Below are 13,429 nucleotides of genomic sequence, written 5' to 3' on the forward strand. Positions count from 1 at the left end.
TAAGACTCAGCGCTTTCACTGCTGTGACCCAGGTTTAGTCCCTGGTTGGGGAGCTAAGATCCCCACATGGCCAAAAAAAAAGAGAGAGAGAGGGATGGAGCTTCAGTTAGCCCTAAAATTTCCTTTAATGTTTGATGGGGCCAAGGATAAGAATGAAATTTCTGAATATAAAGCTAAGGTCTCTATAGTAACCTTGTTTTGGGTTCCTGTGCTTGAGGTATGTTCCCTCCCACTTACTCAGCTTTCAGTTTGAAGTCTGTGCTACAACTGTTTCCCACACTGATTTGGTGTAGCAGAAAGAGCACCAGACTTTAGATCTAGGAGACCTTGATTTAGTCTTGTGTTTTGCCCATACTGGGGCATATGGTTTCCAGCAAGTCCCAAACTCTCTAAAAGTTAGTTTTCTTGTCTCTAAAACGAAGACATTTGATTCTTTTCATTTCACTGCAGATGCTGAAGTTCTGTGATTTTTATGTTCTTATTAAGAGTAGCATTCTTGTTCCAATTTTAAACTTCACTAACAAAATCAAAGAACTATAAAAAAAAGACCCGGAAAGTCTTTCTGAAATTACTCACTATGCTTAGACCAGACAGTCTAACCTTAATGAACCAAGATTTGACCCATTAATGTTAGACTCTGTGGAAATACAAAAGATATAAATAATACATGGTTCTTCCCTTAAGGAATTTTGGTCTAGCTGACAATCAAAACTAATGTACATTAAAAAAATTACTAGTTGACTAGGATACAGTCAGCCAAATAGAATGTAGAAAATTCCATAGGACACAATGACCCAATTTCTTTAACAACTAGTAGTGTAAAAACAAGAGAGGAGGGAATCTGTTATCTATTAAAAGAACTTAAGATGCATAAAAAGCAACTATGAGGAGAGGGGTTGGGGAAAGCGTATGTGAAACTTGGTTCAAATGAACTGATGTAAAGGGGTAGTTGAAGCAAATTGAAAATAGATCGGCTATTAGATACTATTAGTTAGTATCTGTTAGTTTTTTTAGAAGTGATAATGGTATTATGGTTAGATTTAAAAAAGAAAAAAACTCTTTATCTGTTAGATTCATCCTGGTAGATGAATTTGTAAGAGCAGATGAATAGGTTAGATGCAGTTGTTTACAGCATATCATTGATAGTTGTTAAAGCTAAGTGATTGGTTCATCGGAGTTCATTGTACTTACTTTTTTCCTACTTCTCTGTATGTTTGAAATTTTCTAACAGAAAAGGTTTACTTTTTTTCTGGTTGATGAAGCACTGACTTACTTTGTAGTTATGTACTATAAATAGTACAGTCATTGTTCAATAAAGCTCAGTGTGGCATGGCCTAAACAGAGTACTGTCACTTCTGGAAGGGACTTTAGAAGGGAGCATTAGGTCAAATTCCCTCACTGCACAAATTGAGAAACTGAAGTGCCCGAATGGGAAGTGACTTTCCTAAGGCCACACTGCTAGTTAGTGACTGAGCCACTGTTGCAATTAGATCTCCTAATTTCCAGATTCTTAGTTTATTCTACTTTTCTTAATCTTCAAAGTTTTCCTTTCTCTTTTTTAAAATGAGGCTTTAAAGAGTTTGTGAATTTGAAATAAAATAAGTGTTGCATACAGTGCTAACTTTGTCTTATTCATTTTCTTCAGAATCTGGCCAACCTATTTGTGGAAATGGGATGGTAGAACAAGGTGAAGAATGTGATTGTGGTTATAGTGACCAGTGTAAAGACGAGTGCTGCTACGATGCAAATCAGCCGGAGGGGAAAAAATGCAAGCTGAAACCTGGAAAGCAGTGCAGGTACCTTGTTAATTCCAGTAATGTTAATGCTCCTATGAAGTCACTTGAATGTAGTTCATGAAAGTTGCTCAGTCATGTCTGGCTCTTTGCGACCCCATGGACTAAACAGTCCATTCTCTAGGCTAGAATACTGGAGTAGGTAGCTGTTCCCCTTCTCCAGTGGGTCTCCCAACCCAGGGATTGAACCCAGGTCTCCCAAATTGCAGGCGGATTCTTCATCAGCTGAGCCACCAGGGAAACCCAAGAATACTGGAGTGGGTAGCCTATCCCTTCTCCAGGGAATCTTCCTGACCCAGGAATTGAAATGGGGTTGCCTACATTGCCAGCTTATTTTTTACCAGCTGAGCTACCAGGGATGCCTGAAAGTAGTTATGTCATATTTAAAACCAGATTAAAAAAGAAGAAACTCTATTAAGAGATGTATGTGGTTTTGGAACTTTGTTATTTGCTTTATTTTTCTGGAATAGGATTATTTAGTGCACCTTTGCTGGCAGATTGAGCTACTTATAATTACAATTTTTGTGGTGGGTGTTAAAGACATGCAAAGGATGCTCAGTTCAGTTCAGTCACTCAGTCGTGTCCGACTCTTTGCCACCCCATGAACTACAGCACACCAGGCCTCCCTGTCCATCACCAACTCCCAGAGTCCACCCAAACCCATGTCCATTGAGTTGGTGATGCCATCCAGGTATCTCACCCTCTGTTGTCCCCCTCTCCTCTGGCCCTCAATCTTTGCCAGCATCAGGGTCTTTTCAAATGAGTCAGCTCTTTGCATCAGGTGCCCAAAGTATTGGAGTTTCAACTTCAACATCAGTTGAATGATGTTTCATTTCCTTCCAAATAAAACCTAGGACTGATCTCCTTTAGGATGGACTGTTTGGACCTCCTTGCAGTCCAAGGGACTCTCAAGAGCCTTCTCCAACACCACAGTTCAAAAGCATCAATTCTTCAGTGCTCAGCTTTCTTTATAGTCCAACTCTCACATCCATACATGATCACTGGAAAAACCATAGCCTTGACTAGATGGATCTTTGTTGACAAAGTAATGTCTCTGCTTTTTATTATGCTGTTTAGGTTGGTCATAACTTTCCTTCCAAGGAGTAAGTGTCTTTTAATTTCGTGGCTGCAGTCACCATCTGCAGGGATTTTAGAGCCCCCCAAATAAAATCTTTCACTGTTTCCATGGTTTCCCCATCTATTTGCCATGAAGTGATGGGATCGGATGCCATGATCTTAGTTTTCTGAATGTTGAGCTTTTAAGCCAACTTTTTCACTCTCCTCTTTCACTTTCATCAAGAGGCTTTTTAGTTCTTCACTTTCTGCCATAAGGATGGTATCATCTGCATATCTGAGGTTATTAGTATTTCTCCCAGCAATCTTGATTCCAGCTTGTGCTTCCTCCAGCCCAGCATTTCTCATGATGTACTCTGCATATAAGTTAAATAAGCAGCTCAGTAAAATACATATTATTTAGTTTATAACATTAAAAATGTGACTTTCATAAGTATTTTTAGTTTTAAATATTTAGGTAATATGGATTCCACACATTCTTGTAACTTAGTGTCATACAATTTATTTCACTCCTCAAATTATTCTGGTAGTGATAAATATAAGCAATAGAATATTATTTGTGCAGTACTTTTAAAATGGATGTTCTGTGTATCCTAATTTGATTTTAATGTGTAAATGTGAGAAAAAATGATAAATTGACTAATGTGTGATGTATCTATGAAAAACTGATGACTTGCCTAGTATTTAACCCATTTTCCATTGTAACCTTTTACTAAAGGCAAATAGAATAAGAATGCTGAATATAGTATGCCTTCATTATAAAAACAAGATTCTTCATCATTTTTCTGTGACTATTAGAATGTTAAAATTTAGTAACCTCTTGTTCCAATAAGAGTTGTATAACAGTAACATACTTAACATTTAAAAGATAATATTTATTATTTAAAAATTAAGACTGTATCTATTGTATAGGAAATGTCCTAGTGAGATTTTCTTTACTCAACTCAGTACTTCTTTTAGTCCAAGTCAAGGTCCCTGTTGTACAGCACATTGTGCATTCAAGTCAAAAACTGAAAAGTGTCGGGATGATTCAGACTGTGCAAAAGAAGGAATATGTAATGGCATCACAGCTCTCTGCCCAGCCTCTGATCCTAAACCGAACTTCACAGACTGTAATAGGCATACGCAAGTGTGCATTAATGGGGTAAGCATTTGATTTGTTTTTCATTTAATTTTATGAAATCTTTTTCAGAATACTTAAAACCTCACAGTTAAAGTAATTCATCTCAGTCCCAGTTTCAGCGTCCGTATCTATTTCCCCACAAAGCTGTGACTGCATTATGTGGCATAAGTGCCTGGTGGCATTCGATTTGTTATTGACTTGTCTTTCAACTTTCTACTGCGTGTGTTTGATACTCTAGAGAAAAATAGTTATGTAACTAGGCATGTAACTTTGTACTGCTTTTAAGTTTTATAAATTAATATTTTAGTACCCTAAATAAAAGGACTCTTGATTATTTCCTCTGCCTTTGAGGCCTTTAAAGCTTTCTTGGCTAAACAATCACTTTCCTCTACATGAGGAGCTTTTGATTTTTCTCTTCTTATAAAGGAGCCATAATAACCAACATAAAGTGGATGTTCATCTAATCACCTCTGTTTGTGTTTTGTCTAGATTTTTGTTACCATTTTTTTAAGATTTACTATCTTATTTGCACTTGCTCTTTTTAAGATGTGTTTATATGGTCCATTTCTGATTCTAATCTGTGCTCCCACCACCTCTTGTATTTTTACTTAATTATTTTAGCATTGGAGGCATCTGTCTGTACTGTGAACAAGAGGTTTGACTGTATAGGGATTAAATAATTGGTCTTTTATTTTTCTTTCAGCAATGTGCAGGTTCTATCTGTGAGAAACATGGCTTGGAGGAGTGTACCTGTGCCAGTTCTGATGGCAAAGATGATAAGGAATTATGCCATGTCTGCTGTATGAAGAAGAGTAAGGCTTTGAAAATGCACGAGTATAAAATCTGTTTGAAAAACCTTATTTTCTCCTAAATGTTAAGTGTTAAACTTTGATATACAGTTGGGACAGATAATTTCCAGCTGAACTGATTCTCTTGAGAAATATTTAAATGTAGTATAGCATTGTGTTTCCAGTTTTGTGGTCCCTACAGTGTTTTTAACATGATGAACTAGACGAAACCTGCCAATGTTTTTGCAATAATTAATATATACACTGTTAGAAGGATTTTAAGCCATTGTAGGCTCTAAGTCAAAAGAGTTGCTGGTTGTTTATGTTGTGATATTTAAGTAAGGGTATTATCCAGTCTAACTAATGAAAGCCTATGTAGCATGTCACAATGATGATTTTAGGCAGTTTCTCCCTTTTTCCCAGCTAGCCCAATAGAGAATCTGATCTTCAGCTTATATTGGGCACTTCTTTTACAGTGGAGCCATCAACTTGTGCCAGTACAGGGTCTGTGCAGTGGAACAAGTACTTCCTTGGTCGAACTATCACCCTGCAACCTGGATCCCCATGCAATGATTTTAGAGGCTACTGTGATGTTTTCATGCGGTGCAGATTAGTAGATGCTGATGGTCCTCTAGCAAGGCTTAAAAAAGCAATTTTCAGTCCAGAGCTCTATGAAAACATAGCTGAATGGATTGTGGTAAGTATAGTTTTTATTTCTAAAGAAACCTTATCTTAAAATGATTTGATCATAATTTTACTTGGTTAGAGGTCACCAGTGTTATTAGAAAATACTTATTTCCTGTTTATACTGGAATTATAGTTGACCCTTGAACAACATGGGTTTGAACTGCATGGGTCCACTGACAAGTGGCTATTTTTCACTAGTAAATAGGATGCTAGTACACAATCTGAAGCTGGTTAAATCTGCAGATATGGAGGAACCATGGATATAAAGAAACTATGGATGTGGTGGACCAACTGTGATTAACCTGTCTCCTTCAAGGGTCAGCTGTACTTTATCTGAAGAATGAGTTTTAAAGTTCAAATAGCCCTGAGCTTTATTGTCTTCTAAAGCAGTGAGAAACACACTTACATGTGTATCATTCATAGATTTGGTTGGGAGGTGATGGGAGTCATTCTGTTGTGCTCTGCTTCCTGGTTCATGTCTTGGATGCGTTACCTCCACCTTTGGGCCATTTGATTAGAGTGTTGTCGTAAAATTTCTTGAAGTTGATTTTGGAAAGCCCTACTTGCATTTTATACTTCTCCCTTGTCTCAGTATGACAGATAGCCAGCTTTGGGTTCTGCCTTGCTGAACAGGAGAGATGAAAAATTTTCTGAAGATGTTTTCTGATGTTTCAGTGTAATTTCTGGATCTTCATCTTGTCCATAATAGGAAATGTTGAACAGGGCAAGATCAGATACAGAGCCTTTTGCAGATTTATTAATGACTATGGATGTTCATTCAACTTAAATCTAGTGAACTATGTTATTTTTAAGCCACATTTCCCCCAGTTGTATAAATGTTGAATTACCTGAAATTTTTGAAAAAGATCACTGAGAATGACTATCTTAAGTCGTTTAAGTATTTCTAAGTGTTTACATTTAGGGAACAGTAGGAAATTTGCAAGTGATGTGTTTGAGAGTGTGCTATGCCTGAACTGAATAAGTCTGCTTTGGAAATTGACTCCTCCCCCTTCCCAAATTATTTTTTACATTTTTAAAAATGAGGATGGCTTAAAAGCACACGCAACAATAGCCCTCTGTCTGGGTTGTCAGTCCTTTTGGGTACTATTGTAGTAAAACTCTACAATAAGACTTTTGGAATTATCTCTAGGATTAAAATGGTGTTTATTATATATAGGAAGAATAATACTTTGCATGTTAGAATATGCGATTTTTAGATGTGTAATGAATGAATAGTGGGAGGACTGTTGAAGTTGGATTTAGGAGACCTAGGTTTTAATCCAGATAATTGGGTCTCCTTAAAACATTGTATGTGACTCATTATTGTACCCCTGTGTTGGGTGTATAGTGTATTCAGAAAGTATCTGTTAAACTAAAGATGCCTTCTGGCTCTGTGCTAAAGTGAACTGAGTATAGGCTTGGGAATTACACAGGATTCAGGTCACCCATCTTACATTTGACAGTTCTGTGATTTCAACTAACTTACATTTCTTGGCTCCCTTACTTATTTCCCTGTTTTCAAATCAAATCCAGTTCCTATTTTCTTTTTTTCTGATTATCTCTAATAAGAAAAAGTTGAGATCTGGTATACTTGTCTACAATGGGAAACAGTATGTTCAAAGAAAAAAAAAAATCTGATAATTGGAATCTCAGGGTTATGTTCTGCTGAGTTTATGTTGTGCCATAAACTCAGGCATATTTTAGGGTTTCTAGACGGTAAATCATATCACCTAGAAATATTTTTTTCATTTTTCTCCATTGTATCTAATTTTGACTCATTTAGAATTTCAAAAACTCATTTATTCCTATTTTAAAATGTTTACTAGAAATGATCTTTTTAGTTGAAGTGTTTTTAAGATCTTTTTTTCATATTTTAGTTTTGAGGATTTTGTGAAATGCTTCTTGCAATGGATTCTAGCAATGTGAAGTCTTTTCTTATGCTGTGGAGCTGATTAATCAGGCACTTTTAGGTTTATGCAAGTTTGCCTTAAGTAAGTATAGAATAGCAATGTTGATATCCACATGCCACCCTTTTGAAGAGCGTGGTCCGTAATACCCGAGCACCATTAGGCTGTTGGTGCATTTGTGGGCATTAATCAGGTCAAACAGTAAGATAAACAACAGCCAGTTTCTTATGAATTATTTGCCATATTTGTGTTATTTGTAGAGTTCAGTTGCATGGCAGAGTTTGTTTTGTTATATTAATAGCTGTGCTTTGGTCTTGCATCATGTATAAGGTATGTCCGTCTAGTTAGTAATGTAGGTTATTAGTTTGCTGTGGTGTAAGAAGCAATGAAAGGAATGATGAGTTAGTTTCACTGACTTTCCTTTCCACTGATACCTGGTGGCTTTTTTGTCTCCTTTCCATGGTATCCTGTGGTGGCATTTTCCCTCTTGAAGGTAGAGTGGGAAGAACCATAACAGTTTAATAGTTTAGGGTATGAGTTACCGCCTGCTACTAGCACCAAAGAAATTATGTTAAAAAGACATTTTCTTTTCTGGGGAAAAGTTGTTCTTGATAGTAACGTTTGAATAAAGTAGGCTGAGTGTCTACTGTGTGTCTGGCCAGGAGATAATGATAAACATCCTTTAGATTTATCAGAGAGTTACCTAGTTCATGAAAAGTTGGAGAAAATTCACCAGGAAATCTGTTAAGACCCTGTATCACTGTCTCTTTTTCTTTAAATAGGTGCATTGGTAATTCTTTTTTGTTTTCTTCCATAATTCACATTTTCTGCACCTTTTGTGTTAGATCTGACATAGAAAACCATCTTTGACCTTGATTTTTTTAGTTTTATTGGTGTGTTTCCCCCACACTTTAAGATAATTGCCTGTTGGTGGCTTTTTTCTTTTTAATTTGTTCAGATTTATCAGAAGTTTATCTTTTCATTATTATTTTTGACAAACATCAAATGTGTTTCTCATTTTTGAATTAATTTCTTATTTTTCTGTAATTTTATGAACCTGAGTATTAAGTATATGGTATTCTTTATGAAAGATTTAGAGCAGTGTTTCCATGTGTTTCACGAAACATTATGCGGTTGGTTGTCAAATGAACCTGGAAAATATTGCATATTATGGTTCCCATCTTGGAGATTTGTGATAATATTGTGAGACATCCTGCAGTAAGAAATCTTTTTAACTTCGTTTTCCACACTTACCTGACTTTTATTCATGTTGTACATGAGAATCATCTAACAACGTAGACCAGTTACATCAGAATCTCTTGGAACAGAGCCTAAGTGTTTGGGTCATTTCAAAGCTCCCAGCACTCAATTTTGATGAGTAGCTGGAATTGAGAACCAATCATTCATGTAGAGCAGAGGTTGGCAAACTATGGCTCATGAGCCAAATTCAGCCCACGGCCTATTTTTATATGGCTCACAAAGTAAGAATGGTTTCACATTTTTAAGTAGTTGAAAAAAATGAGAATAATATTCGTTTGAAAATTACATGAAATTCATATTTCAGTGTCCATAAATAATGATTTATCAGAACATGGCCACACTGATTCAGTTACATATTGCTTATGGCAGCTTTTGCACTTAGAGACTGCATGGCATCACAAAGCCTAAAATATTTGTCTGGTCTTTGATAGGAAATGTTTGCTAAGCCTGATCTAGACTAATGGATGTCAAAAGTGTAGTCCCCTGACCAGCAGCATCAGCATCACCTGGGAACTAGATAAAAATGCAAATATGATCAGGTCCCACCTGGACCCGCTGAGTCAGTAGGTGATGATGCATGCTAAAGTTTGGGAACCATTTTTACAGTCTCTGCAATATAATGACTCCTTTTAAAGAGACTTGTAACAGAAATTTTCTACTTTTCAACACAGCAAATCCTGCTGTGTTGAAAGTGGCAGGTGATTGTGGACCTTTAGAGTCTTTCATTGCCTGATAGAACAGGCCTCAGGGACATCACTATTGAAACCTTAACAACAAAGATGCATTGTTGTCACAGGGCTTATTTAGCATTTGATAAGCAGTCAGTATGCATTTGCTAGATGAATGAATGTCATGATTTATATGGAATAGAAAAATTGTACATATTATTGTAATTTTAAGTTATAAAATTTTCGGATTTTACTCAGTGGTATTTTAACTGCTTGCCCAGGCTGAGTTTAAAATAACAGGAAGATCAGTAGCCAGTTCCCTTCCGCTTGGCAGATTGGTGTGAGGAGTGGTGCATGGGGTTGAAGGATAAAAGAACATTTAGTCAGAGTCTGGACAGTGGCATCTTCTGAAGGATAGAAGGGAAGCTTTCTGCTCATGCAGGATGGCATAATCAGTATCATGACAAGGAACTGTGGGCCCCACATGGTCTTATGACCCACAGGAGGTCTAGAGTGAGTTTGCTGTGAGTGAGCATTGTTAACACTGGAAATGCACTGAGAGGATTCTGTGATTGACTTTTTCTAGAGATCTTAAAAATCAGTTCAGATTATCTTATGTCTGAAGATACTTAATTGTTTGTCTTGCTCTTTCCCCCTCACAGTTTTTTGGATGAAGCCTGTTTTTTTAATTATTATCCTAGAGGTCCTTTTTGTTTATTTAGATTATTAAATACAAAACTATCCTAATTAGAATATAATAAATTAGACTGGTAAATTTTGGCCTCTCATTTTGTCATTTTGACTCCATTTTTCTACTTTGTTTTCTTTTGGCCATATAAGTAGATGTATTGAACATCATCTGTCTGTTTCTTTTATAGGATTATTTTCTCAGACTTGATTTAGTACTTTGTTAGCCTCTAAGCTTTTTTTTTTTTTTTTAACTTTTGGATGTCTTCTCTTTGTCTCTTAAGTTTCACTTAACACCCTTATATCTAGGAAAGACAAGAGCTTGGCTTATAATTTACGCTCATTAAATGCTTATTTAATGAATGACAGTTCTCTTTTATTTTAAACTCCTAACAAGTGGGCAAATCACGATCCCTTTTTTGAAATGAAACACATATTTTGCATTTATTAGCCTTGTTGGTATTCTTTTCCCAGGTTTTATAATACCTATAAAATAGAAAACATGTAATTTAACATTTACTACTTTCTGTGAAAGTGCTGCACTCAATATGCCAGCAAATTTGGAAAACTCAGCAGTGGCCACAGGACTGGAAAAGGTCAGTTTTCATTCCAACCCCAAAGAAAGGCAATGCCAAAGAATGCTCAAACTACCGCACAATTGCACTCATCTCACACGCTAGTAAAGTAATGCTCAAAATTCTCCAAGCCAGGCTTCAGCAATATGTGAACCATGAACTTCCAGATGTTCAAGCTGGTTTTAGAAAAGGCAGAGGAACCAGAGATCAAATTGCCAACATCCGCTGGATCATTTAAAAAGCAAGAGAGTTCCAGAAAAACATCTATTTCTGCTTTATTGACTATGCCAAAGCCTTTGACTGTGTGGATCACAAGAAACTGTGGAAAATTCTGAAAGAGATGGGAATCCCAGACCACCTGACCTGCCTCTTGAGAAACCGACATGCAGGTCAGGAAGCAACAGTTAGAACTGGACATGGAACAACAGACTGGTTCCAAATAGGAAAAGGAGTACATCAAGGCTGTATATTGTCACCCTGTTTATTTAACTTATATGCAGAGTACATCATGAGAAACTCTGGGCTGGAAGAAGCACAAGCTGGAATCAAGATTGCCAGGAGAAATATCAGTAACTTCCGATATGCAGATGACACCACCCTTATGGCAGAGAGTGAAGAGGAACTCAAAAGCCTCTTGATGAAAGTGAAAGTGGAGAGTGAAAAAGTTGGCTTAAAGCTCAACATTCAGAAAACAAAGATCATGGCATCTGGTCCCATCACTTCATGGGAAATAGATGGGGAAACAGTGGAAACAGTGTCAGACTTTATTTTGGGGGGCTCCAAAATCACTGCAGATGGTGACTGCAGCCATGAAATTAAAAGACACTTACTCCTTGGAAGGAAAGTTATGACCAACCTAGATAGCATATTCAAAAGCAGAGACATTACTTTGCCAACAAAGGTTTGTCTAGTCAAGGCTATGGTTTTTCCAGTGGTCATGTATGGATGTGAGAGTTGGACTGTGAAGAAAGCTGAGCGCCGAAGAATTGATGCTTCTGAACTGTGGTGTTGGAGAAGACTCTTGAGAGTCCCTTGGACTGCAAGGAGATCCAACCAGTCCATTCTGAAGGAGATCAGCCCTGGGATTTCTTTGGAAGGAATGATGCTAAAGCTGAAACTCCAGTACTTTGGCCACCTCATGCGAAGAGTTGACTCATTGGAAAAGACTCTGATGCTGGGAGGGGTTGGGGGCAGGAAGAGAAGGGGACGACAGAGGATGAGATGGCTAGATGGCATCACTGACTCGATGGATGTGAGTCTGAGTGAACTCTGGGAGTTGGTGATGGACAGGGAGGCCTGGTGTGCTGCAATTCATGGGGTCGCAAAGAGTTGGACACGACTGAGTGACTAAACTGAACTGAACTGCTTTCTGATAATTCTGTTTTAAAGGAAGCATTTAAAAAATTCACTTTACCAGACGTGGCTATATTTATTAACATTCTCAAATGCACTATTGCTTTGTTTTTTTCTTACTATCTTCTATCCATTGCAATATTCAGTTTCTGAAAAGCTACTATTATTTTCATGAAAACATCTCAAGCTTTGGGCTTTGAAGTATGTAGTTACCTGGAAGATTTTAGAGGAAGACCAGGAACAATGCTAGAGGGGACTGCAAATACTCAGAGACCTAGGTGCCATATTTTTGCAAATGTCTCAAAAATCTCAGCTGGGACTTGGTCCTTTTGACCTTTTTTTCTGTCAAGTTATAACCAGTATTAAATTCAAGCTTCCTCTTTCTACTCTGCTTTTCTTACTGCCATACCACTTGCATTTCTATGTAAGACTATGTAGGTACTGAAAAACTGGTATCAGAAGAGGTACTGAACCACAATTTTTTATGTTCTGTGTTGTAAGAGCCTTTTACATTATTTGTATATGTGGGAAATCTAGATACAATAAATGAGCTGGTAGAAGTGTTCTGAAAAGTCAGTATTTGGAGTAATGATTATTAACACTAACACTAACTAGTGTTAATACCTAGTCCAATGGATACTTTTTGGTAGAGTAGGTACTGAGTTTATAGAATATAAATTCAAAAAGCTCTCAGTCCAGTTTGGGATAGAGAAGGTAAGCACATAGAAACATATTTTCAGTTCTGCATCATTTTCATAGGAAATAAGAGAACCTATTTGGGGAAGGCTTCTTTATGGAGATGATGCCAAAGCTAAGTTCTAAAGGGCTAGTAGAAGTAGAGGGACAGGTAGATGGTTTATGAAGAAGGAGCACCTGAAATAATAACCAGAGTATGAACTATTTTAAATAATTTTTTTTCACTTTTTACCTTTTGAAAAGTCTGATTATCCTTTTTTTTTTAATTGATAGAGTAATACATTGAAAAGTAAGCCTTCTTTTTACCCTTGTGCCTGGTTTTCTCAAGATGAGTTTCTTATATATTTTTCAGAAGCTTTATTTTTATAGGAAAATATAGTTTTAAAAAACAAGCCGCATTATATGTATATTGGGCTGCAGTTCATTGTATGCATAGGTTTTGTTTTTTTCTGTCTCCCACTTATTTATCTTGGAGATCTTTGGTGGGAAGCTTTTGAAGAAAAGTTTTACATAGAGGAGTGACTTAATTCCATGTTTTAAGTAACTGTAACACTGATGACCATGTGGAATGGTTTTCAGCAGTGAAGACTAGAAGGAAGGAAATGTGTTAGAGAATATAATGAATAGCAGGAATGGAAGTTGCGTCTCCTGAAACAGACCTAGCCCACCAGCCTGGAAGTAGTAGGAAGATCCTTGCCTCTTTGTGCTTTGGATTGGATCACATTTAGAAGTGATACTGCCTTTCCAGAGGATATTTGGAAATACACAGTAGTTGTCAGAGCAGCTGGGGGACTCTGATGGCATTTGATGGACGAGAG

At 37.0% G+C, this 13,429-nt stretch overlaps 1 protein-coding gene across 3 annotated transcripts in view; it reads left to right on the top strand.

Annotated features, from left to right (window-relative positions):
* Positions 1-13,429, top strand: part of ADAM10 (ADAM metallopeptidase domain 10) — a 143,600-nt gene that overhangs the window by 122,621 nt on the left and 7,550 nt on the right. For all 3 annotated transcript variants that reach the window (XM_061431157.1, XM_061431158.1, XM_061431159.1), the window contains exons 11-14: positions 1,646-1,796; positions 3,828-4,011; positions 4,694-4,802; positions 5,255-5,475. In XM_061431157.1, the coding sequence (XP_061287141.1) occupies positions 1,646-1,796; positions 3,828-4,011; positions 4,694-4,802; positions 5,255-5,475 (665 nt within the window). The remainder of the gene's footprint in view (positions 1-1,645; positions 1,797-3,827; positions 4,012-4,693; positions 4,803-5,254; positions 5,476-13,429) is intronic.

Source organism: Bos javanicus, chromosome 10 (genome assembly GCF_032452875.1).
Source record: "Bos javanicus breed banteng chromosome 10, ARS-OSU_banteng_1.0, whole genome shotgun sequence".
NCBI classification, from domain to species: Eukaryota; Metazoa; Chordata; class Mammalia; order Artiodactyla; family Bovidae; genus Bos; species Bos javanicus.